This window comes from Vipera ursinii (assembly GCF_947247035.1).
Source record: "Vipera ursinii genome assembly, chromosome: 1".
Lineage (NCBI taxonomy): Eukaryota > Metazoa > Chordata > Lepidosauria > Squamata > Viperidae > Vipera > Vipera ursinii.
Genome location: NC_139512.1, coordinates 11,018,377 through 11,044,019, shown reverse-complemented (window position 1 = coordinate 11,044,019; position 25,643 = coordinate 11,018,377). Strand labels below are relative to the sequence as shown.

Genomic DNA, 25,643 nt, shown 5'->3' with positions numbered 1-25,643 from the left:
TTAGGCATGAAAGTTGGCTGGATGACTCCGGGCCAAACACCAGGAGACTGGGAGTTTTAGTCCTTCTTTAGGCATGAAAGCCAGCTGGGTGACTTTGGGCTAGTCCAGGGGTAGGCAACCTTGGCTCTTTTATGACTCGTGGACTTCAACTCCCAGAATTCCTGAGCCAGCTGTGCTGGCTCAGGAATTCTGGGAGTTGAAGTCCACGAGTCATAAAAGAGCCAAGGTTGCCTACCCCTGGGCTAGTCAATGGGTAGACAACCTCAGCTCTTTTATGACTCATGGACTTCAACTCCCAGAATTCCTGAGTCAGCACAGCTGACTCAGGAATTCTGGGAGTTGAAGTCCACGAGTCATAAAAGAGCCGAGGTGGCCTACCCCTGGCTAGTCCCTCCCTCTCAGCCCAACCCACCTCAGAGGGTTGTTGTTGTAGGGACAACAGAAGGAAGAAGGAATATTAGACATGTTCGCCACCTGGAGTTATTTATGAAAATGATAAAGGCAGAAAAATAATAATATAAAATATAAAATAATAAAATAAAATATAACATAAGCTAAGCTGAAATAAAGTATAAAATAAGCGAAATAAAATAAGCTAAATAAAATAAAATAAAATAGACCAGGACACCTTTCAGAGAATCATTTGATCACCTCATGTTTGAACTCTCTACGTGGGGCTTCCCTTGAAGACCATCAGAAGCCACACTGAACACTGCTCTAAGGTAACATCCTGAAAGGCAAAAGGGTCAAAGGAGTCAAGATGGTGCCTGCAGTTACAGAAAGCATACCCCTATTTTAAGTCCCTCATGCGCGAGGTACGTACGACTTAAACCTATCTTTATTGCAATAGGAAAACAAAAAAGAGGCGGTGCTTTGATTCTGCATTGGTGGCCGCCATTTTGTCTTTTCTGTCTCCCCCACAGATGCCCTAACCCCAGGGGTCATCAAACTTGTCCCTTTAATGACTTGTGGGCTTCCACTCCCAGAATTCCTCACACAGCCCTGGCTGGCTGAGGAATTCTGGGAGTTGAAGTCCATAAGTCATAAAAAGGACGAGTTTGAAGACCCCTGCCCTAACCAAAGACCCATGGCGTTGGCCAATATTTTCGCCAGGTTCTGCCACTGTTCTGAGAATGTGACGATGTTCCCCATTTTGGTTTAGAAGCGTAGCTGTTTCTTCTCCAATTCCTTCAAAGGCTTGTAAAAGTGCAAATCACAGAAGGTGGCTAACAATTTAGTACTTTCTTCCTTCTCCCTCTACCCTTGCTTGGCTGACATGGTGACGACTTCATGGCTTGTTCAACCACCACCGTCTGAGATATGCACAACCAGAAACTGTTTTCGGCTCTCCTCGCCAGCCAGGCCCAGAATATTTTGAGGGTGCACCTCTGCTAAACAGCTAGATTTTTGCAGTATCCAGAGGCGGGCTGAAGCCAGCAGCATGCATCTGGCAAGAAAAACGGTCATTTATATAAAATGTTTTATGGGTGGCATGTTCCACCTATTAGATTAGCAAAAATGTTTAAAAATATGTCTAGCAAATGTTGGAAATGTAACCAAAATCCTGGTACATACTATCGCTTGCGGTGGACATGTGCAAAAGCAAAAAAATAAAAAAAATAAAAAAATAAAAAATGTTGGACTAAAATACATACTTGGTTAGAAAAGATGTTAGGAAAACATGTAGATTTTACACCTGAACTTTTTTTGAACTAGGCATAATGCCAGAAAAGTTTGATAAACAAAATGTATATTTAACATTACATGTGTCAACTGCAGCGAGGATTGTCCTTGCGCAGCACTGGAAAAACGAGACAACACCATCAGAGGAAGCGACAATTAAGAAAATAGTGGACTGTGCGGAAATGGACAGACTCACATGGAGAATCAAAGGAAAAGAAAATGCAATATAACTTTCAAACAGGGAACTTATTTTATCAATGGTTGGAAAAATGGGATAGAAAGAACTTAAACCTTTATGACTAGGCAAAAATTAACCCAGACAACACATTCAGTAAGTACAAATCAATTGTAATGATAGAAAACTAATAAAATACTTTTTCAATTAAAAAAAAATTGGTCACTTACAACGGCTTGGTTTTGCCTTGGGTGGTTTTTTTTTAATGTATGTAATGTTTTTTTTACGCATTTTGGCTTTTCAAACTGTAGTGTGCGAAAGTGTGCACAGGTTGTCCTCGACTTACAACCGTGTTGGGAAAGTGCTGTGTCACTAAAACTCTGAAACGGATAAATTTTGGCTGGCTCGACAGGCAAAAATCCGCTTTTGCAAAAAGGCAGAGAAATCACAAACGACAGAAAAGACAGTTAGAACAATTAACCAGTGGAACAACCTGCCTCCAGAGGTGGTGAATGCTCCAACACTGGAGGTTTTTAAGAAGAGACTGGACAGCCATTTGCCTGAAATGGTATAGGGTTTCCTGCCTGAGCAGGGGGTTGAACTAGATGACCTCCAAGGTCCCTTCCAACATTATTATTATTATTATTATTATTATTATTATTATTATTATTATTATTATTATTATTATTATTATTACTTATTACTGGTAGTCCTTGACTTAACAACCACCATAGGGCCCACAATTTCCATTGTTAAGCAAGGCAGTTGTGAAGTGAGTCACGCCAAATTTTACAACCTTTTTGCCATGGACATTAAGCGAATCACTACAACTGTTGAGCGAATCATGCAGTCATTAAACGATTCTGGCTTCCCCCATTGAATTTGCTTGTCGGAAGCCTCCTGGGAAATTTACGAATGGCGAGCACGGGGCGCTGGGATGCTCCACCTGTCATAACACCTTTGCTCCGCGAGCTACATTGGTTACCAGTTGTCTTCCAGGTGAGGTTCAAGGTTTTGGTTATGATCTTCAAGTCCTTACATGGCATGGGTCCGGGGTACCTCGAGGACCACCTGCTGCCGGCGTCAACTCCCCTCCGCCCTGTGCGTTCCCACAGAGAGGGCCTCCTCAGGGTGCCTCCGGTCAGGGAATGTCGACTGGTGGCCCCCAGGGGGAGGGCCTTCTCTGTAGGCGCTCCGGCGCTATGGAACCAACTGCCGGTTGAGCTCCGGATGGCATCGGACCTTCGCTCCTTCCGGCACGGTCTGAAGACCCACTTATTTGAACTAGCTGGTCTGGCCTGATGGGGGAACGTTAGGGTTGTTAATGGGTCTTTTATTGCTTTTATTGCTATTGTAATTTTTAATTGGGAATTTGTTTAATTCCTTTTTAATTTTTGCATTGTTATTTATATATGCCCTGTTAACCGCCCTGAGTCCTTCGGGAGAAGGGCGGTATACAAATTTAATAAAAGTAAAAAGTAAAAGTAAACAGCTGGTGGTTGCTAACTGTCTGAATTTAGATCACGTTACTGTGGGGCTGCTGTGATGGTCGTAAGTGTGAAGACCCGTCGTAAGTGTGAAGACCCATCGTAAGTCACTTGTTCCAGTGCCACTTGTAAGTAAACGAATGGTTGTTGAGGACTAGCTACAGTAGTGGCCAAAATTGTGGAAACCTTTTGGGAAAAGTGTATTTTTGAGGTTTGATGGCTAATAACACCACTTTTGGGGGGGAGTAGTACCATAAAATTATATATCAACGGAAAGATAATTTAATCGAGAATGGAACGCAACAAAGTTTGTTCAAGTATCTGTGCTGTATTCTATGAAAAGTTGTTGTTGTTGTTGTTAGTTGCGAAGTCATGTCCGACCCATCGCGACCCTATGGACAACGTTCCTCCAGGCTTTCCTGTCCTCTACCATCTTCTGGAGTCCCTTTAAGCTCACGCCTACTGCTTCAGTGACTCCATCCAGCCACCTCCTTCTCTGTGGTCCCCTTCTTCTCTTGCCCTCCACCTTTCCCAGCACTAGGCTCTTCTCCAGTGAGTCCTTCCTTCTCATTAGGTGGCCAAAGGATTTGAGTTTTAGCTTCAGGATCTGGCCTTCTAAAGAGCAGTCAGGGTTGATCTCCTCTAGGACTGACCGGTTTGATCGCCTTGCAGTCCAAGGGACTCGCAGGAGTCTTCTCCAGCACCATAGTTCAAAGGCCTCAATTCTTTGGCACTCAGCCTTTCTTATGGTCCAACTTTCAGCCATACATTGCAACTGGGAAGACCATAGCCTTGACTATACGCACTTGAAAAGTTATATAGCTAAATAACCAGAAAAAAGGAAGCACAACTTGCTTAGGTGGATATCAGGTAGTTTTCCTTCATCTGGTTGTAGCCAATGAGCCAGTGTCATCTTGTCTTGGCAATGAGCCAGTCAGATCACAGTAGGATCCAGTGATTGATGTCATGTATGGAAGCTGAGAGGAGGACATTTGTCAGTGTGTTCTGGGATCGCTATCGAGTTGGTTGGGGTTTTTTTTTGTGTTCTTTCATTGAGTGAGCTTGTAAAACGTAATAAAATTAAAGTAATGGTGCAAAGAGTTGACCGGTCTCCCAGAAAGCAATGAAAAATAGTATTTGCTAAGTGAACAAGGCTACAGTTACGAAGAAATTAGACGAAAAATGGGTGGAAACTTAACCAAAGGTGGCATGTCTCCTGTACACGTTTCCCAAAAGGTTTCCACAATTTTGACCACTACTGTATATGGCTGTGGTGGAAATAAAAAATTACAGATAATCCTCGACTTACAACGGTTCATTTAGTGACCGTTCAAAGTTACGACGGCACTGAAAAAATGACTTAGGACCGTTTTTCACACTTGCGACCACTGAGGCATCGCCATGGTCCCGTGAACAAATTCAAACGCTTGGCAACTGACTCCTATTTACGACGGTCGCAATGTCCCGTGGTCACGAGATCCCCTTTTGCGACCTTCTGAAAAGCAATGGGGGGAAGCCAGATTCACTTAACAACCGTGTTAAGACTAATTTAACAACTGCAGTGATTCACTTAACAACTCTGGCAAGAAAGGTCGTCAAATGGGGCAAAACTCACTTCAGCAATGTCTCACTAAGCGACAGAAAGTTCGGGCTCAGTTGTGGTCATAAGCTGAGGACTACCTGCATTTGTTCTGCAGGGATAGAAAAGCAGAGAGAGGGTTCAAGTGTTGGTGTAAATTAATTTAACTGTGTTCGTTTTTCTCATACGTTTCTGCACTTCAGATAATGTTAGTGGGCTGAGTGTGCTAGCCTCGCCATCCCGTGGATCTGGCAGCTGAGTCTGAGGAATCAGATGAGGAGGAGGAGGAGGAGGGGCCTGGAGTGACATCAGAGTCAGAGGAAGGCTCTGAGAAGCTCCAAGACTTACAGTCAGATGAGGAGCCCGGCCCCTCTACTCGCGCTCAGGCTGAGACACAGCTGTGCTGGGAGCCTGAGTCGGACAGTGATGAAGCACAGCTGGGAAATATCCAGGATGCACGAAAGCGCCAGCAAGAGAAGCGAGTAGGACAGAGGAAGGATTAGGGGGTGACATAATGCCAGTCACCCCCACTGCCTTGGTGGAGCAGTGGGCTAATGCCTCCTTAAGTAACACCAGCTACCTGCAATTAGTGCAGGTTCGAGTCCCACCAGGCTCAAGGTTGACTCAGCCTTCCATCCTTCCGAGGTAGGTAAAATGAGGACCCAGATTGTTGGGGGCAATAAGCTGACTTTGTAATAATGCCGCTTGGGGGGGGGGCGAAAGCCCTAATAAGCAGGCATATACATAGAATGAAGGCTATTGCTAAGCACATTGATTTGTGCTTTAGATTGTAAGCCGCCCTGAGTCTTCAGAGAAGGGCGGGATATAAATGGGATTAAAAAAAAATGAGGGGCTGTCTGAGAGAAGAGGAAGTCAATTTATTCTATAAAGCACCTGAGAGAAGGAATGATGATGATGATGATGATGATGATGATGATAAAGTTGGAAGGGACCTTGGAGGTCATCTAGTCCAACCCTTCTCAGGCAGGAAACCCTATACCATTTCAGACAAATGGCTGTCCAGTCTCTTCTGAAAAACGTCCAGTGTTGGAGCATTCACCACTTCTGGAGGCAGGTTGTTCCACTGGTTAATTGTTCTCACTGTCAGGAAGTTTCTCCTTAGTTCTAGGTTGCTTCTCTCCTTGATTAGTTTCCATCCGTTGCTTCTTCTTCTGCCTTCAGGTGCTTTGGAGAATAGCTTGACTGCCTCTTCTTTGGGGCTGCCCCTGAGGTATTGGAACACTGCTATCATGTCCCCCCTTGTCCTTCTCTTCATTAGACTAGACATTCCCAATTCAAGCAACCATTCCTTATATATTTTAGCCTCCAGTCACCTGATCAAAAAGCAATGGATGGAAGCACATCAAAGGGGGGATCCAGCCTGGTGTTGTGATTCCTCACCAGCCAGTGCATCCAGCAGCTGAGTCTGAGGAATCAGATGAGGAGGAGGAGGGGCCTGGAGTGATATCAGAGTGAGAGGAAGGCTCTGAGGAGCTCCAAGACTTACAGTCGGACGAGGACCCCAGCCCCTCTACTTGCTCTCAGGCTGAGACACAGCTGTGCTGGGAGCCTGAGTTGGACAGTGATGAAGCACAGCTGGGAAATATCCAGGATGCACGAAAGCGCCGGCAAGAGAAGCGAGTAGGACAGAGGAACGCAATGGGGCGGCTCCAAAGGCAAAGGAGAAGGCATTAGGAAGCCACGCCTGGGCTGAATTATAAAAGGGAAGGTGTGGGAGATGCTGGTTGCCAAGGGCAACCATTCGTGTAGAGGATGGAGTTTCTGTGGACTGTGTTTGTTTGCCTTGGACACTGACTCAGGTCTGTGAGAATAAAAGGGGTTGGGGTTTTTTTGCGGTTCCTGCCTGTTTCTTGGAAGAGGGGTTTCTCCTTGTGAGCAGAACCAGGACTCACGTAGGCTGGGACAGAACAGGTACATAACTACGCATATACAAGTAGTCCTCAACGTACGACCACAATTGAGGCCACATTTTCCACTGCTAAGCAAGACAGTTGTTAAGTGAATTCTAACCTATTTTGCCAGTTGTTAAGTGAATCACTGCAGTTGTTAAGTCAGTAGCCTGGCTGTGAAGTGAATTCAGGCTTCCCCATTGACTTTGTCAGAAAGTCGTAAAAGGGGATCGCGTGACCCCGGGACGACACAACTGTCATAAATATGAATCGGTTGCCAAGCATCTTAATTTTGATCACATGTCCATGGAGGTGCTGCAACGGTCGTAAATGTCAAAAACGGTCCTAAGTCACTTTTTTCAGTGCCGTTGTAACTTCAAACGACCACTAGACAAACGGTTGTAAGTCAAGGACTACTTGTATAATGGGAAGAGTGGAGAGACAGTCAGCAATTATGATACATTCTCTTTGCAAGTGGACTGTGCATTTTTGCTGAAAAGCCATTTCTCTTTCTCTTTTCGCACACCACATGCGGGAAACAGTTGCTATTTATTTAACATGATCAAACAGCCAATAAATTAGCACAAAAATTACAAATCTATGCAACATAACCATGTTAATACTTGGAATATTCAACGCTTGGCTTCTCAAGACCAAACTGAAATCCCGAAATAGGCCGGAGTGCCAAATTTGTTTTCACCCAGCGTTATAGGATGCAAAGCAGATTCCACTGCCAAGCAGTTTGAGTGTGTTATGGTGAGGATTTAGCAAGCAGAAAACTGGGGGAATACAGGGAGTCCTCGACTTACAACAGTTCATTTGGTCACCGTCCAAAGTCACAACGGCACTGGAAAAAGTGACTTAGGACCGTTTTTCACACTTACGACCTTTCTAGCTTACCCATGACCGCGTGATCAAAATTCAGACACTTGGCAATCGACTCATGACAGTCTCAGCGTCCTGGGATCGTGTGACCACTTTTTACGACCTTCTTGACAATCGATGGAGAAGCCAGAGTCACTTAACAACCAGGTTTCTAGCTTATCAACTGCAGCGATTCACTTGACAACGGTGGCAAGAAAGGTCGTAAAATGGGGCAAAACTCACTTAGCAAATTCTCACTTTACAACATAGGTTTTGGGCTCAGTTGTGGTCGTAAGTCGAGGACTACCTGTATTTGTAACTGAGATTCCACTGCTTGTTAGCCACAGGTTAAAAGAAATATACGTTAAGGGTTTAAGTCTATACCAGGGGTAGGCAACCTTGGCTCTTTTATGACACATGGACATCAACTCCCAGAATCCCTGAGCCAGAATGGCTCAGCTTGGAAACCTCTCCCTTTCCCCTCAGCGTGCCTGGCTGAGGAATTCTGGGAGTTGAAGTCCACAAGTCATAAAAGGGCCAAGTTTGAAGACCCCGTCATAAGATAGATAAGTCTGTCCAGATCCTCCAGTATATTAAGCCTGTCTTCTGGGGTATTGGCTATTCCTTGCCAGCCTGTTGTCATCTGCAGATTTGATGAGTTCCCCATCTATCCCCTCCTCCAAATCGCTGATGAAGATGTTGAAGAGCACTGGGCCCAGAACAGAGCCCTGGGGCACCCCACTACACACTTCCCTCCATATGGATGCAGTTCCATTGAGGACCACACATTGACGAGATATACCTATTTCCCTTAACCCAGGGGTAGGCAACCTTGGCTCTTTTATGACTCGTGGACTTCAACTCCCAGAATTCCTGAGCCAGGAGGACTCAGCTTGAAAATCTCTGCCTTTTCCCTCAACATGGCTGGCTCAGGAATTCTGGAAGTCCACGAGTCATAAAAGAGCCAAGGTTACCTACCCCTGGTCTATACATATGTTGTATATAGTGTTTTTAAATGTGTGTTATCTATGCGTACACTTGAGAGCAAGCAACTAAGTTTCATTTTTAATGTGTGCCGTTGTGCCCGCCCACACACACACACACACACACAGACTATAAAGGTTATCATTATCATTAGAGGCAGTCCTCGACTTACGGACGCCATTGGGGCCAGAATTTCCATTAGGAAGCAAGGCAGTCATTAAGGAAGTCATGTCTGATTTTACCACCATTTCGGCACAATTGTTAAGAAAATCACTGCAGATGTTCAGTGAATCACACTGTTGTTAAGTCTGTCCAGCTTCCCCCATTGATTTTTCTTGTCGGAAGCTGGCTGGGAAAGTTGCAATTACAGGATCATATGTTGCGTATAGTCAAGGCTATGGTCTTCCCAGTTGCAATGTATGGCAGTGAAAGTTGGACCATAAGAAAGGCTGAGCGCCAAAGAATTGAGGCCTTTGAACTCTGGTGCTGGAGAAGACTCCCACGAGTCCCCTGGACTGCAAGGCGATCAAACCGGTCAGTCCTAGAGGAGATCCACCCTGACTGCTCTTTAGAAGGCCAGATCCTGAAGCTGAAACTCAAATCCTTTGGGCACCTAATGAGAAGGAAGGACTCACTGGAGAAGAGCCCAATGCTGGGAAAGATTGAGGGCAAAAGAAGAAAGGGACGACAGAGAATGAGGTGGCTGGATGGAGTCGCTGAAGCAGGAGGCGTGAGCTTAAATGGACTCCAGATGATGGTAGAGGACAGGAAGGCCTGGAGGAATGTTGTCCATAGGGTCGCGATGGGTCGGACACGACTTCGCAGCTAACAACAACAACATGTTGCTGCAACTGTCATAAATTCACGCCGGTTGCTGGGTGTCCGGACTGTGCAGCCACTGTGACGGTTGTTAAGCGAGTGGGCTGATTGTAAATCAAGGATTATCTGCTGCCGTAATTTGAACTGCTTGCTAAATGGGTAGTTGTAATCCTAAAATTATCTGTACGCTTCTGTCCTTCATATTTCCTGATCTTAAGAACTTGTTGATGGGTGAACTTCAATTCCCAGAATTCCCCAGCCAGCTTGCTGGCTGGGGAATTCTGGGAGTTGAAGTCCACATTCCTACGAGCTCCCAAGACTGGGAAACCTTGAGCTAAAAGCATCTGATGGAGCAAAATAGTTACCGATTACTGGCATCCTGTCCCTCCAGTGTCTGTTCAAGCCACAATTCGTGGTTTACCCTGCAGCAAAACACTCCATTAAGATTATTTGGTAAAGCCAGCTTATTCCCCCAAAATGTGTTTTTGTCCAGCAATCTCTTTCCATGCAACCAATTGTGTTTTTTTTTCTATGTTCTACGCACACTGGGCACCCCAACCACGAGAGGGGAAATGAGCATTTTCTTTACTTTTGTGAAATGTTACCGTCTGGAGAGAACCTGGAGGTCATCTAGACCAACCCCGCAAAACCCGCCTTAGACCGTCTCTGACCTCTTTAGCTTCTGACTGGCAGGGATGCCCCCCTCACCTCTCTGGATCACGGGTTCCAGTTCTTTTCTATTTCACTTTGGGCCAGTCTCAGCGCAACCCGCCTCACAGGGTTGTTGCGGTGGTGGGTGGTGGGTGGTGGGAGAATAGGAGGAGGAAGGAAGGGTTGCGTTCAGCGCCTTGAATTGTTTACAAAAATAATAAACGCGGGGAACTGAATCAATCGGCAAAGGTTAAAAGCAGGCAAGCTCCACGGGGCACGTGTATTTTTGTAATAGTTTTAATTTACATGTGCACTTTTTAAAAAAAAAAAAATCAACCACATCCCCTTCAAGTTCTCTTGACAGGCAGGCCTGGGGCCCTCCCCCCCCCAGATTCCTGCCCCTCCCTCCCTCCCTCCCTCCCCCCCAGCTTAGAATTATGGCACATGTTGTTTCTCAACCAGCAGCAACGGGTTGATGGAAAAGTCATTTTAACCGGGAGAAGGTTTCCATCTGTAGTGGGTAGAAATTGTGTCCAGAGGTTTGATCGGTCTCAAAAGGGGGGGGGGGTCCGAGTTCTCTCTGCGGTCCCGTCCCAGGAGAAAAAGGAGCTTTGCACAAACGCAAAGGATGTGGGAGAGTGTGATTGTTGTGGTTACGGGGCTGGCGGGTGGGGTTTTGATTTTGGTTGTTGTTGTGTTTTTAATCGTTTCTTTTACCATCCTTTCTTTTACCATCTCCCGCCCCTTGTAAGGAGAGGAGAGCAGGAAGAAGAACAGAAGCAGGATCCGATGGAGGAACAAAAGGACAGGCGGAAGATTTCTCTGCTGTTTGCATCACTGCTGTTTGGATTTCCGAGAGAGCCTTTGAACCAGCCGGTAAAGGAGGCCGAAATGCTAAAAAAGAGAGAGAGAGAGAGAGAGAGAGAGAGAGAGAGAGAGAGAGTGAGAGAAGGAAAGACAGAATGAACAAGCAGGGCTCTCCACCTATCTGCCTTGGGAACGGGGCTTCTCAAAACTTGGCAACTTTTTTGAAGACCTGCGGACTTTCCAACTCCCAGAATTCCCCCCCCCAGGACCGCGTGAAAGCAAAATCAGGAATTGCTGATGCAGCCCAAGCTTGAGACATTATTTATTTATTTATTTATTTATTTAATTAGATTTTTATACCGCCCTTTTCCAGAAGGACTCAGGGAGGTTTACAGGGCAGCATAAAATACAATATAAAGATAATATAAAATTAAAATAAATTAAATTAAATTAAGCCCAACAATTAATATATTTTTTTAATATATTTAATATATTAATATATATTTTAATATATTTTAATTACTGTTTTACTGTTTTAACTTGGGGCACTTATTTTAATTCGTTTTTAACTTTTATATTCTGTTTGTATTTATTGCCCTGTACACCGCCCTGAGTCCTTCGGGAGAAGGGCGGTATAAAAATGTAATAAATAAATAAATAAATAAATAAATAAAACAATATATAAAAAGCTAAAACCCCTTCAGTCACGTGTGCCTGGCTGAGGAATTCCGGGAGTTGAAGTCCACCAGTCTTAAAATGGGCCAGGTTTGAAGACCCCTGCATTATAAAGCAAGTTTATACTATGTCAATCTGGGATCAGCATCCAAATTGATTTATTTGGTTATTAGAGTGGTACCCCGGCACTCGACTGCTTCGAAACTCAATGAATTTGAGACTCGACGCATTTTGACGTGAAAGCGTAGTCCCGGTAATTGGCCTTTGTTCAGTACTCGACACGCCGCTATAGGAAGAGGGGGACGGCTATGGGGAACGGACAGGACGTCAGCCCTGCTGGGAAGGTCGCTGACATAGGAAGAGGAACAGACAGAAAGTTCTTCCCGGGCAAAACAAAGGGTCACGTGGTAAATCACACGGTGCGTGTCCTTTTTAGTGCCCATCGCTCCTCCCAGAACCAATTGACGCCGAGTACTGAGGTACCACTGTATAGGTTGGCATGTGTCTTCTTCACACATTGTTGCAGGGGTCTTCAAACTTGGCCCCTTTCAGACTTGTGGACTTCAACTCCCAGAATTCCTCAGCCAGGCACACTGGCTGAGGAATTCTGGGAGTCGAAGTCCACAAGACATAAAAGGGCCATGTTTGAAGACCCCTGTGCTAGAGCAAGACTTATTTAATTGTATTCATATGTCAAAATTCCGAAATTCTCACTCACAAAGCGACTATAAAGATTGTGTTTAGCCTGAGTTAACAGCATTCCGTGGGGCTGGGCGTATAGTCACGCTGGCCACGTGGCCACGGAAGCGTCTTCGGACAACGCTGGCTCCCTTGGCTAAGAAACAGAGGTGAACACCGTCCCCCAGTTGGACACAACCGGAAAAGGGAAACCTTTTATCTTTTTTAGCCTAATCCAGGAGGGCCATGCCTAGATTCCTAGCTTCATTCCAGGCTACAAAAACGCCGTAGCCAGTGGTGGGATTCAAATAACGTGAACAACCGGTTCTCTGTGTGGATGCCGCTTCCGGAAGTCCATTCTGCTGGGCCTGGGCAACAACAACAAAAAAAATTGGCTACCGGTTCTGCCAAATTGGTGCGAACCGGCTGAATTGCACCACTGGCCACAGCAAACCACCGTGCGTCGGCACTCACCTGGACAGCGATGTAAGCCACACCAAGGTAGGCTGCTATGCAGAGAGCCAGGAGGAGATCAAAGATGGCTGGTTTGACTCTGAAAGACACAAGCCACGTTCCCACAGCCAGTCATGAGACACTGGAGTTTTTTCCCTTCCCTCTGAGCTGCTTGTTCGCGGGTCTGCTCCTCGGAGACCTTTTTTGTTCTATCAGCTCTTCTGGCCTGCCCCCAGCCCCGAAAGACAGGGCCAACTTTGACTGTTGTGAGCCAGCCAGAATCAATGAGAGTCGAGCGGCATACATGTTTCATACATCTATACTCGTGGTGGCGAACCTGTGGCATGCAGAGCCCTCTGTGTGGGCACACGCACCGTCGCCCCAGCCCTAGGCAGACCTTCAGCTGGGTTTTATAAAACCTTTTCGCTTTAGGCCTCTGCTGCCGTGTGCCAAAAAAAAAAAAAGGTTCAGTCAATCAATTTCAACTTCTCGCGGGGAAAAAAAAAAGATCTCGCAAAGTTGGAATTGATTGAACTTTTTAGTCCCACCCAGTCTGCCGTTAGCGCCGCAGCCATGCCCACCCAATTGGCCACGCCCACCCCCGATGATACATTAGTGGGTTTTGGGTTGCAGTTTGGCACTTTGTTGTGATTCAGGGTCAGCCTGTGGGTTCGGCAGTTGGGTCAGACGACTCAGAGGAGGAGGGGGGGGTTGAAGAGCTTGCTGATGATGGCCTTGAGGCTCCGCAGAGCCCTCAGCCAGGCCCCTCCCACCTGGTCACGATGGAGACCCAGCTGTGTGAGCCTGACAGTGTGGATGAAGATGACCCACAGCTGGCCCTGTTCAAAGATGCCCGACGCAGGAGGCAGTCAATCAGGAGTAAACAGAGGAAGGCAATGGGGCACCTCGGAAGGAGGCAGAGAGAGGCCACGCCCTGAACTGTATTTAAGGGGAATGTGTGGGAGGGCTGGTTTGCTGAAGGCAACCGCTTGGATAGTTCCTGTTTCATAGCTCCTGTCTCATGGTTGGTGTCTTGTCTTGGCTCTGTTTTATGTTAATAAATTTGGCAGGCTTTATTCCAGCCTCTTGCCGTTTGTAAAGGGGTTGTCCCTGCTTTTGCTGCAGGGCCGGTAGCAGGCTGGTACAGAACACACTTGGTCTCTAAAAGGTTCGCCATCACTGATCTATACGCTACAAAAACTCGCCTGTCTGTTTGTCCCCTCCAGTTAGCCCCCGTGGTGCATTATGCAGGAACACGCTTTGAATTAGATTATCTCAAATCCGCTAACTTGGAAAATCAAAAGTGCTTTTTGTACCCCAAGCCTTAAAGGAAAGGCCCGGGACGAATCAAACTCCAAAACACTTTTTTTTTTTTGCTGTCGCTCCGTACTTACCTATATGCATTCATTACTTGCTTCAGCTGGTCATAGAAAACAAACTCGGGATCCCTGCGTACAAAAGGGAATAACAGTTAGAGCTGTGTATCGACGCTGCTAACATCGGATGTTTTTGCTTTGACAACATATGGAGATGCAGCCATTTTCCTTCATAGGTTTTACTCTTAGAATTAGGGTTCGAATTAGATGACACTGGGGCGGGGGTGGGGAGGAATGTGCATGGGAGTTAGTTAGACCTAACAATGTTGTAACTAGTGTGAGATCCAAGGTGTTTTTTTAAAAATAAGATATGTTTAAAAAATTGGCGGGCTGGGGAACTGGAGGGGAAGTTCGCATTTCAAACTAATTGGAGAATGTGATTTATGACTGTTAATTGGAGGAGGGAATTGTGCTTTGATACTATGTGCTCAGGGGGGGGGGAGAATTCAGTTTTTGGCTTCGATTACGTTAGTGCCGATGCTATGCTTCTCGAATAAAGATTCTTTAAGGTAAAACAAGGCCTCAAAATACTTTGAAGACTTTCATCTGTTGGAACCACGACACTGTGATTTTTGAAGGTAGAACTGAAAACCCAGGGGTGACCTTATACCAAGTGAAAACACATGTCTAGCCCAGAAGACATACAGATATCCCTTGACTTACAACCATTTGTTTAGCGACTATTCAGAGTTATAACGGCCCTGAAAAAAGTGACATGACATTGTTTTCACATGACTTGTCGTAGCATGCAGGGTCCTCGGTGCTCTGAGCTGGGTGGTTTCCTTGCAGACGTTTCCTTACCCAACTAGTTAACATTGATAGTGCTAGGAGAAAGTGGGGTGTGCAGAGAGGAGAGGAGGGGAGGGGAAGGGAGGAGAGGAGAGGAGAGGAGAAGGACTGTGGGTTTCTTGGTTCCCTCTAACCTGGGTGGTTTTCTTGGAGACGTTTCATTACCCAACTAGATAACATCATCAGTGCTAAGAGGAAGTGGGGTGTGCAGAGAGGAGAGGAGGAGGGGAGGGGAGGAGAGGAGAAGGACTGTGGGTTTCTTGGTTCTCTCTGAGCTTGGTGGTTTCCTTGCAGACGTTTCATTACCAAACTAGGTAACATCATCAGTGCTAAGAGGAAGTGGGGTGTGCAGAGACGAGAGGAGGGGAGTAGAGGAGGGGAGGGGAGGGGAGGAGAAGGACTGTGGGTTCCTTGGTTCCCTCTAAGCTTGGTGGTTTTCTTGCAGACGTTTCATTACCCAACTAGGTAACATCATCAGTGCTAAACCCACAGAGAGACTGAGTGGCCAGTTGAGCAGCTGGGAACACCGTCGCTATCCTCACCGCTTGTCTGCCTTCACGTAATGCTGCTTGACGTCTTTCAGGTAGCGGCTCATGTAGTATTCCAGGGTGTTGATGAAGGTGCTGTCTTTGTCCACCAGCTGGGCAGCCCTTGGCTGACTGCTGAGCCAGTCCATCACCGACTCCATCTGCTCCTGCTGAATCTGCTGCAGAAACAGGGAAGAGGGGGAGAGGAAGTCGGCCAGTTCTGCAGACGAAGACCCCGAAACATCCTTCTTTCTCTCCCCCCCATATCTCTCTCTCTCTCTCTCTCTCACACACACACACACACACACAGAGCCTTCCAGCCAGGAGCTTACCATGTGTTCAGTGAAGATCTGGAGGTCAGCAGGCACACCCTGATGAGGGAAGGAAAAAAAAAAAAGAGGGATGGATGAAAATCCAGCTGACCACAATTGACCACAATTGACCACAACCTCCGTCCGTTATCGTCGCAAAGCTGAAAGTCTACAGACAGCGGCAGTTATCCCTTCCCGTCTGAGTCCCGGGCTCTGCACCGGAGACACGTCAAACAACTGGAGAACTTTCTCATGTGGTGCTCTCCGCTCTGTCCTTGGCATTTGTTAGCAAGGGTGCGTCTCCGACCTGGAGGACTGGGGTTGTGTGGAACAGCGTTCCCCCGGCCTTTTCAGCTTTGCAGACCAGCAGGGCAGGGAAATGGGGGTGGTGGTGTTTCCATGCGAGCGGCGGGTGAGCATGCACACGCAGGTCAATCCGTGCAAGGGGCGGGCACGCGCTCCAGCCGCTCCAAAAAATGGAACTGCGTGCATGCCCGCATGCCGCTTCCGCAAGTGGAGCTTTCTGCACGCTCACCCTTCCGCTTCCACAGCCCGCTTCCGAATGGCCCCGAGGCCCAGGCCAGGGTTTGGGGATCCCTGGTATGGAACCCACCAGCACTGAGTCTCTGAAGATCAGAGCTCAAATGAGGTGGGTGGGACACATCATCAGAATGAATGCTAGTTGCTCTGTAGCGGGGGTGAGCAATTTTATGACCTGTGGACTTGTAATTCCCAGAATTCCCGAGCCAGCCAGACTGGGAGTTGAAGCCCACAGGCTGTAAAGTTGTGAGACGAGACTGATCGCTACTACGCAGGGAAGAGGCGTGTCTAAACTGACGGTAGGTTTCAGCTGAAGCTCAATTTAAATTCACCGGGCTCAAATAAATAATAATAATAACAATAAATAATAATATGTATATGCCCTAATAAGCAGGCATATACACAGAATGAAGGCTACTGCTAAGCTTGTAAGCCGCCCTGAGTCTTCGGAGAAGGGAGGGATATAAATGGAATTAAAATAAAATAAATAATAAATAAATAAATCAGCCTGCTTGATTTATTGTTGCTGATGTTTTTGTAGTGGTTCGATTGCTTTATCCGCCCTAAGAAAAGACTCGCCTTCTGTGTCAAGTTGTAGATCACCCTCGTCAGAGCCTCTACGATGATCCGGGTGTTGCGGGTGAGGATCTGGAGGTTCACCCGTGGCCTGCAAGAGGGAAAACGGCAGCCGCGTCAGCCTTTGGCTCCTAGGAAAGGGGAGGGGCCGACGGGAGGCCTCTGAAACGGCGGCACTTCGCTCACACCCACAGCCCGCGCACACAAGATCGATCCCAGTTTGGGCGATCAGACCAACATCCGGGGGTGGAGGGGTGTGTGGAAGAAACAGCTCGTCAGGTGGACCCGTAGAAGGCGCTTGCCTCGAACGCTCTTCTGTAGCGATGCTTTAAAGCAGCCCCCTCTTTTCCCCCACCCCACCCCCGCCTGGGATTGTGTTTTCAAAGCACGCACAATCCTAATGCTCTATTAGCAGAGGTCCCCAACCTTTTGGGCAACGGGGACCGGTTCTGCGGAGAGAAGCTTTTTTCTACGGACCGGAGAGTGCCTGGTTTTGTGCGCCGCCTGCATCCCGCGGAGGGGGCTTCGCTTGTTTGTGCGGACCGGTTGCCCGGTATGGGTCCACGGACCGGGGGATGGGGGGGCCTGCTCTATAAGCGTAAAGGCAGCCCTTGACTTATAATGGATCTCCTCAAAGCTACTTACGGCCTGGCTCAAAAGTAAGAACACCCCCACTTGCCCACGTGACCCCCATTTGGGATGCTCAGCCACTGGCCTGCATTCACGGCGGCCCTTTCGCAGTGTCCTGCGGTCCCGTGGCCGCCCTTTAGGACTTTGGGGCGTTTAGTTCTGATTTCTGGCCAAGCCTGGCCCAGAGTGGGTTAATGGCTTAATGACTGCCGTCTTTGCGTAAAAAACTGTTGCTAAAAAAAAAATAGGTCACAGAAACAGATCCGGTCACACAGGGTGACCGTCTCTCGGGAGATTCTCAATCATCCAGGTGATGGTTGTCCCAAAGGTGCTTTTGGTGCAGAGATGCAGAACTAAAGAAGCTTCTTGAATGAGAAGTGAAACCTTCGCAAAGCGGGGGGGGGGGGGGAGTCCAGTTGCCTTTTGGAAAAAATAAAAAACTCCTTTGGATCACATGGTGGCCCACCTTCCTTCCTTTCCTTTCCTCCTTCCTTCCTTTCCTCCTTCATTCCCTTTCCTCCTTCCTTTCTTCCCTTTCCTCCCTCCTTCCTTCCTTCCCTTCCTTTTCTCCTTCCTTCCTTTCCTTTCCTCCTTCCTTCCCTTTCCTTCCTTCCTTTCCTCCTTCCTTTCTTCCCTTTCCTCCTTCCTTCCTTCCTCCCTCCTTCCTTTCCTCCTTCATTCCCTTTCCTTTCCTCCTTCCTTCCTTTCCTCCTTCATTCCCTTTCCTTTCTTCCTTTCTTCCCTTTCCTCCCTCCTTCCTTCCTTCCTCCTTCCTTCCTTTCCTTTCCTCCTTCATTCCCTTTCCTTTCCTTCCTTCCTTCCCTTTCTTCCTTCCCTCTTTCCTTTCCTCCTTCCTTCCTTTCCTTTCCTCCCTTTCCTCCTTCCTTCCTTTCCTTTCCTCCTTCATTCCCTTTCCTTTCCTTCCTTTCTCCTTCCTTCCTTCCTTCCTTCCTTCCCTTCCTTCCTTCCTTCCTTTCCTTCCTTCCCTTCCTTCCTTTCCTTCCTTCCTTCCTTCCCTTCCTTCCTTCCCTTCCTTCCTTCCTTCCTTCCCTTCCTTCCTTCCCTTCCTTCCTTCCTTCCTTCCTTCCTTCCTTCCTTCCTTCCTTCCTTCCATATATCATACTTCCTAACCATCCATCTCCCTGAGGCATCATAATTGCCATGTTCAATTATGACCCTGATTTGGGGGTTACCTTTACAGGCATCTCATGGCCCCTGGGCTACATCCGGCCCTTTGGGGTTTCCCTGCCAGCCCACGTGGGTTGCTTTTCCAGGCAGCCCTCGACTTACAGCAGTTCGTTGAGTGACTGTTCTAAGTCACAGGGCACTAAGAAAAAAAAAAGGTGGCTTCTGACTGCACCTCACACCCGTTGTCACGTCACCGAAATCCAGACGCTTGGCAACGGGTTCATATTCATGACGGTTGCAGTGCGTCCCGGGGATCACGCGATTCCCCTTTTGCGATCCTCTGACGAGCAAAAGTCAGCGGGGGAAGGCAGATTCGCTTAGCGACGGCGTTGCCAACTTGAACAACGGCAGCGCTTCGCTTCAGGAAGGTTGCAAAACGGGGCGAAGCTCGCTGAAAAAAAACCTGTTTCGCTTGGCGACGGAAATTTGGGGCTCGGCTGCGATCGTCTGCTTTTTGAAAGCGACTTTCCCCCTCCCCCCCCCTCGATTTACCTATGCGTGGGCGTGCGCGGCCCAGGCACCCTCACAGTCCGTTTCTCCTGCGGCATCTTGGGAAAATGAATTGCCCACCCCGGGTCCAAAGGGTGAGATTTGGGAACCAGACAGGATGGACCTTCTTATTTTTCCCAACCTCCCATCTTCGAGCGATGAAAGGAAGCAGAAGCGACCAAACCTGGGCCCTCTTTTCCCTGACGTGCCTCGAGGGGAGAGGCAATAAAGGGGCGGCGCAAAGCCTCCCCACCCCGACGCATCGGCCCGCGCGGCGCCTCCTCACCCAGCAGCTGACCTGACGTCCATGATGCTGTTGCGCAGGCCTTCGCGGTGGCTCTCCAGGTGGGAGACCGTGAAGGCCGGGAGGCGGCGGATGGCGAAGCGCTCGTGCTCCCAGGCCAGCATGTCTTCGGCCAGGTTGATCTTCTTGTGCACCATGGAGAACCTCACCTCTGGGAAATGGTGGGCGACAACCTGGAGGAACAAAAGGTGGGCAGCAGGGTCAAAGAGAGGAAGCAGCGCAGGCGGTCAACACTGCCGGCGTGCCTGGCTGAGGGATTCTGGGAGTTGGAAGTCTCCCCCATCTTAAAGCTGCCGCCGTTGAGAAACACTGAGTTAGACCAGGGGTCCTTCAAGCCTGGCCCTTTTACGACTCGTGGACTTCCGCTCCCAGAATTCCTCAGCCAGGCACACTGGCTGAGGAATTGTGGGAGCAGAAGTCCACGAGTCGTAAAAAGGCCAGGTTTGAAGGACCCCTGAGGTAGAACAACGATCAGCCTTGGAATGGACAATGAAGAGATTAGAGAAGGGGTCTTCAGACTTGGCCCTTTTGTGACTTGTGGACTTCAACTCCCAGCATTCCTCAGCCAGCGTGCCCGGCTGAGGAATTCTGGGAGGGGTTTTCAGACTTGGCCCTTTTATAATTTGCGGACTTCAATTTTCAGAATTCCTCAGCCAGCATGCACGGCTCAGGTATTCTGGCAGGGGTCTTCAAACTTGGCCCTTTTATGACTTGCGGACTTCCAGTCCCAGAATTCTGGAAGTGGAAGTCCACAAGTCATAAAAGGGCCAAGTTTGAAGATCCCTGATCAAGAGCTTTGCATTCGTTCTTCTTTAAAGCAGTCAGCAGATGGAGCTATTGCTCCGGCGTTGCAGGTAGTCCTTGACTTATGACTGGTTGCTTCGCAACCGTCCAAAGGTATGAACCCTCCAAAAGGCACTTACAACCCGGTTCGGATGTTCCAAGGGGCACCCAAGCGGTCACACGATTGCAGCAACTGGCCTGCCTTTGCAGTCATGTGATCCCGATTTATGAGGGGGGGGGGTTTGCCGCGAAACCGGCGTTTACGACCGCGTTTCGGCAAAAAATGCTTTAACCGCCGCCTTCGCTTAATGAATGACTCTGGGTTCGCTTAACAGCCATGCTGCTCTGTTGAACGGCCTCTGCGGGAAAAGTCACGAAACGGGGCCGGCTACGTCGGTGACCATCGCGGGCTCCATTAGGGATGTAAGCCAAGGACGACCTCTAGCGCTCCATGAGGGACGTAAGGCAAGGACTACCCTAGTCCTGCCTCCCTCCGTTGTGTTCTGGCTTCCAGGAGGGGAGGGGAAAGGGAAGTCCAGCAGTCCAGGCTGGGGAAGAAGGCAGCCACCCCAAAGGGACCCCAGTTCCCCCTTTACCTGTTCCAGCTCCTTGAGAAAGGTGTGCTGAAGCGTCCCTTCCTTGGGGGGCTTTGAGACGTGGAGGTGGAGACTGCTGCCTCTCCCCAGAGTGTCCAGGCAGAGGACAAACGCCACATTATCCTGCAGCAGACTGAAATCTGGAATCAGAGAAGGCTACACAGTGACGGGTAGTCCTCAACTTGTGACCGTTCAAAAGTTGCCACGGCACTGAAAAAAAAAGGCGACTTAGGACTGACTTCTCTGTCACACTCGGGACTCTGGCCGCAGCCCCGTGGTCACGAGACGTGCCTTAGGATGCTTCGACAACCGACTCACACTTAATAACGGTTGGAGTGTCCTGGGGCGGGCAGGGGGGTGGAGAAGGCTCACGTGATCCCCTTTCGCGGCCTTCTGACAAGCAAAATCGACGGGGAAGCCAGATTCACTTAACGACCGTGTTGCTAACTTACCAACTGCAGTGATTCACTTTGCAGCTGCGGCAAGAAACGGGGCCAATTTCGCTTAACCGATGTTTCCCTTAGCAGCAGAAAATTGGGGTGTGTGTGTGTGTGTGTCAGTCAATTGTGGTCATTAAGTCGAGGACTACCTGTACCCCGTTAACACGCACCAAGAAACCTGGGCGCAGAGGCAGGTCTTTAAGGTCTTAGGAAACGCCTGCAGGATCGAGACCGTCTTGATTTCAGGAGGAAGAATGTTCCAGAAAGTGAGCTTTTAACAGCACAAAGGGCCCATCTCAGCCCCATCAACCCACATTCCTGAAGCGATAAGACCTAAAAGACGCCCGTCTTGTCTAACTGGATGAGCAGGTAGGAATGACGGCCCCTCAAGTCACCTGGTCCCAAGCTATGAAGGGCTTTAAAGGTGACCACCAGCGCCCTGAATCGCATCCAGAAGACCACTTGGGACCCAGGCAGCTCACGGAGTAGAGGTGTTACAACCTGGGCCAAATCACTGTCCCCATTTACTACCTGGGCTTCCGCCTTCCGTACTTGAAGCTGCTGAGGGGACTTCAAGGGCAACCCCAGGCAGAGCACATTGCAGTAGTCCAGACGGGAGATCACGAGGGCCTAATCTGACAGTGAACAGGGCCTCCCGACAGGTAGCCTTCGGCTTACAACTGTTCCTTTAGGGACCGTTCAACGTTACCGTGGCACTGAAAAATGTGACTTGTGACCGGTTTTCACACCATGATCCAAATTTGGTCAGGCGATCAAAATTTGCCCGGCAGCTGGCACATATTTACGACAGTGGCGGTATCTTGAGGTCATGTGATCACCATTTGTGATCTTCCCAGCAGGCGTGTTACAAGAGTCAACGGGGAAAGCCACATTCGCTCAATGACTGATTCACACAGCGACTGTGGCAAGGAAGATTGTTAAATGGGGACAAATCTCACTTAACAACTGCCTGGCTTCACAATAGAAATGTTGGGCTCAAGGGTGATCCTAAGTCGAGGACTACCTGTATTCGCTTTATGTATATTGTTTTTTTGGTTCTAATTTGGCTGGATGCAGAGGGGTGGGGAACCTCGGCTCTTTTATGACTCCTGGACTTCAACTCCCAGAATGCCTGAGCCAGCCATGCTGAGGGGAAAGGGAGAAGTTCCAAGCTGAGCCATCCTGGCTCAGGAATTCTGGGAGTTGAAGTCCAGGAGTCATAAAAGAGCCAAGGTTGCCTACCCCTGCTTTAGCCTATCGTCAGCCACCCAGAGTCAACCTGGCGAGACGGGCGGCCATAAAAATTGAACTAAATGAATAAAACAATTGAAAGATGAAAAGCGAGGATTGTCACCAGGCCCATTAACAGCTAAAATAGGCCAAGCTATACTCTCTTCTCAGTGGTGGGATTCAAATACCTCAACAACCGGTTCTCATATTTGATGCAGGCCTGGGCCTCTGATGCGGACTTCCGGAAGTGGCATCCACACACTTCCGGTGGGATGTTTTAGGCCTGGGAGGCCTCTTCTAGGCCTCTGGTGCCTAGAATGGACTTCCGGAAGTGGCATCCACACACTTCCCGTGGGCTGTTTTAGCCCTGGGAGGGCTCCTCCAGGCCTCTGGTGCCTGGAATGGACTTCCAGAAGTGGCATCCACACATTTCCGGTGGGCTGTTTTAGGCCTGGGAGGGCTCCTCCAGGCCTCTGGTGCCTAAAATGGACTTCCGGAAGTGGCATCCACACACTTCCGGTGGGTTGTTTTAGCCCTGGGAGGGCTCCTCCAGGCCTCTGGTGCCTGGAATGGACTTCCAGAAGTGGCATCCACACATTTCCGGTGGGCTGTTTTAGGCCTGGGAGGGCTCCTCCAGGCCTCTGGTGCCTAAAATGGACTTCCGGAAGTGGCATCCACACACTTCCGGTGGGTTGTTTTACCCTGGGAGGGCTCCTCCAGGCCTCTGGTGCCTGGAATGGACTTCCGGAAGTGGCATCCACACATTTCCAGTGGGCTGTTTTAGGCCTGGGAGGGCTTCTCCAGGCCTCCGAGGCCTAGACTGGACTTCTGGAAGCCAGCCGGTTCTCCGAATTCAGGTAAATTTAGCTACCGATTCTCGCGAACTGGCTGAATCCCACCACTGCCTCTTCTGCCACTTAAAGCAGGTTGCCAGGCATCTGTCCAACAGCCCCTTTCCTCTCTTTGGCTACTTCATATGCGAGGCCAGAGTTTTCCCCATAGCCCCCCAAACATATAAAAGAACGCAATAATCTCCGTTCACACCTGTGTGGTCCAGGTTGTCTTCCAGCCACCGCTTCGTTCCCTGATAGTTAAACTTGCCGCCTCCGGATGCAAAGAAAAGCAAGTTGTACCTGTGCAGAGAAGAGAGAGGCAAGGGGTGCATTTCTATTGGGGAAACGTGCATCCACCATCTTGTCTTGTTTGGGTTTCCCTACCCCAGGGGTAGGCAACCTTGGCTGTTTTATGACTGGTGGACTTCAACTCCCAGAATTCCTGAGCCAGCATGGCTCAACTTGGAAACCTCTCCCTTTCCCCTCAGCATGGCTGGCTGAGGAATTCTGGGAGTTGAAGTCCACCAGTCATAAAACAGCCAAGGTTGCCTACCCCTGCCCTACCCCAAAGCCGGTCCCGTTCTTACGCGGCGTGGGTCCTCTTGTACGTGTAGAGCCGGGAGAACAACCTGGCGAGTTCTAACAGTACCGCAACCCCACTGCCGTTGGAGTCAGCCCCGTGGGACAGCCACTGGAAGATAAAAGAAGGTCTTTAGGCAAGGCTGAGCAGTGTCATGGTTCCGATAGATGAAACCAATTAAAAAGCACTTCAAGGCAAAGATTTCTTCCTTGAACATTTTGTTCAGGAAACAAAGTACCGGCACACAGAGCTGCGATTGTTATGGCGAAGTGAAAATGCTCAAACATTTCCCCCTACACCCCCCGCTTCTACATCTGAAATCCCCCAAAGCAGAAAGAAGCACAATGAAAGCAAAAAAAGGTAAAATGGCTACAGTTTTCTCAATTGTCGCAGCGCTGACAAGCCGGATATTTGGGAACGGAAAGCAACGTTTCTCAAATCTGGTGACTTCGAAGAAGTGGGGACTTCAATTCCCAGAATGCCTGAGCCGGCCCTTGTGGCCTTCAATTCCCCGATGACGACGGAAGCATTCTGGGAGTTGAAGTCCACCTATCTTAAAAGCGGCCACGCTGGGACAAAATATCAATTAATTTAATTAATATTTATTAATTCATTTAATTCATTTTAATTCTATTTTTACTTCAACTTTTATATCGTCTTCTAAATTTTGCCCTGTAAACCGCCCTGAGTCCTTCGGGAATAGGGCGGTATATAAAACTAATTAAATGAATAAATAAATAAAATAAAATATGGACATAAAGGGATGGGAAGGGCAGGAAGAGAGGGTGTGCGAAGGACGCTGCAGACAGCAAGCGAATCAAAGCCCCGTCGTCCACACAGAGGGCACAAGAGTTTCATTCATCCGGACGTCCGCTGGACCCGGGAAGCCTTAAAAATTCAGAAATTCAAGGAAGGCTATCGGCGGGAACAGAGTCAGCAGCTATCTTGTCTCAGCCCAGTCCATTGTGAGGGTGGCTTATCAAGCAAAGGCTGGGGCAATCATGCCCTACTGGTGGGGTCCCGGGCCAGCTGAGGAAAAAGCACCTCAGTGATCCAGCTTTTGAGGAAAGTGGGTGGATCCCAAGCACAATCTACTCGGTGCTTTGTATCGGAATATCAGAGGCTACCAGAATGTCAGAAGAAGTTAGCAAACCGGCAGTCCTCGACTTACAACTGCAATGCCGCTAGCCCATTACCGTCGAAGAGTGACGACCGACGTAGAGTGGCATCAAACGACCAACCCAGTTTTACTACACTTTTGCGGCAGCCGTTAAGTAAATCCTTACGGTTGTTAGGGGAAAGCTAGTGTTCGCTTATGGGGCATTTTTTTTGCTCAAAACTGGAAGTAAACACTGGTTTTCAGCAAAAAAAAGTCATAAATAGCAGTCACATGACAAGACGACGCTGCAAAAGTTTGTAAATGCAGGCCGGCTGCCTAGCCCCCTCTCCCCCCCCAACATGCAGTCATGGGACCACGTAGGGCAGGGGTAGGCAACCTTGGCTCTTTTATGACTTGTGGACTTCAACTCCCAGAATTCCTGAGCCAAGATGGCTCAGCTTGGAAACCTCTCCCTTTCCCCTCAGCGTGGCTGGCTCAGGAATTCTGGGAGTTGAAGTCCACGAGTCATAAAAGAGCCAAGGTTGCCTACCCATGACGTAGGGGGCTGTTGGAATTTTGGAACCAGG

The 25,643-nt window shown here is 48.6% G+C and overlaps 1 protein-coding gene across 4 annotated transcripts in view; it reads right to left on the bottom strand.

Moving 5' to 3' along the window:
- Window positions 1-10,555: 10,555 nt before the first annotated feature.
- Window positions 10,556-25,643, bottom strand: part of NCLN (nicalin) — a 48,130-nt gene continuing 33,042 nt past the window's right edge. The window contains exons 6-15 of one of the 4 annotated variants that reach the window (XM_083363817.1): window positions 23,965-24,068; window positions 23,589-23,677; window positions 20,875-21,014; window positions 19,478-19,668; window positions 16,888-16,975; window positions 15,790-15,828; window positions 15,473-15,633; window positions 14,160-14,213; window positions 12,787-12,865; window positions 10,556-11,046 (exon numbers count right to left, since the gene is read on the bottom strand). In XM_083363817.1, the coding sequence (XP_083219943.1) occupies window positions 10,987-11,046; window positions 12,787-12,865; window positions 14,160-14,213; window positions 15,473-15,633; window positions 15,790-15,828; window positions 16,888-16,975; window positions 19,478-19,668; window positions 20,875-21,014; window positions 23,589-23,677; window positions 23,965-24,068 (1,005 nt within the window). In that variant the 3' untranslated portion in view covers window positions 10,556-10,986. Of the gene's footprint in view, window positions 11,047-12,786; window positions 12,866-14,159; window positions 14,214-15,472; window positions 15,637-15,789; window positions 15,829-16,887; window positions 16,976-19,477; window positions 19,669-20,874; window positions 21,015-23,588; window positions 23,678-23,964; window positions 24,069-25,643 lie in introns of all 4 variants that reach the window. The other 3 variants (XM_083363819.1, XM_083363816.1, XM_083363818.1) reach the window with 3 other exon arrangements.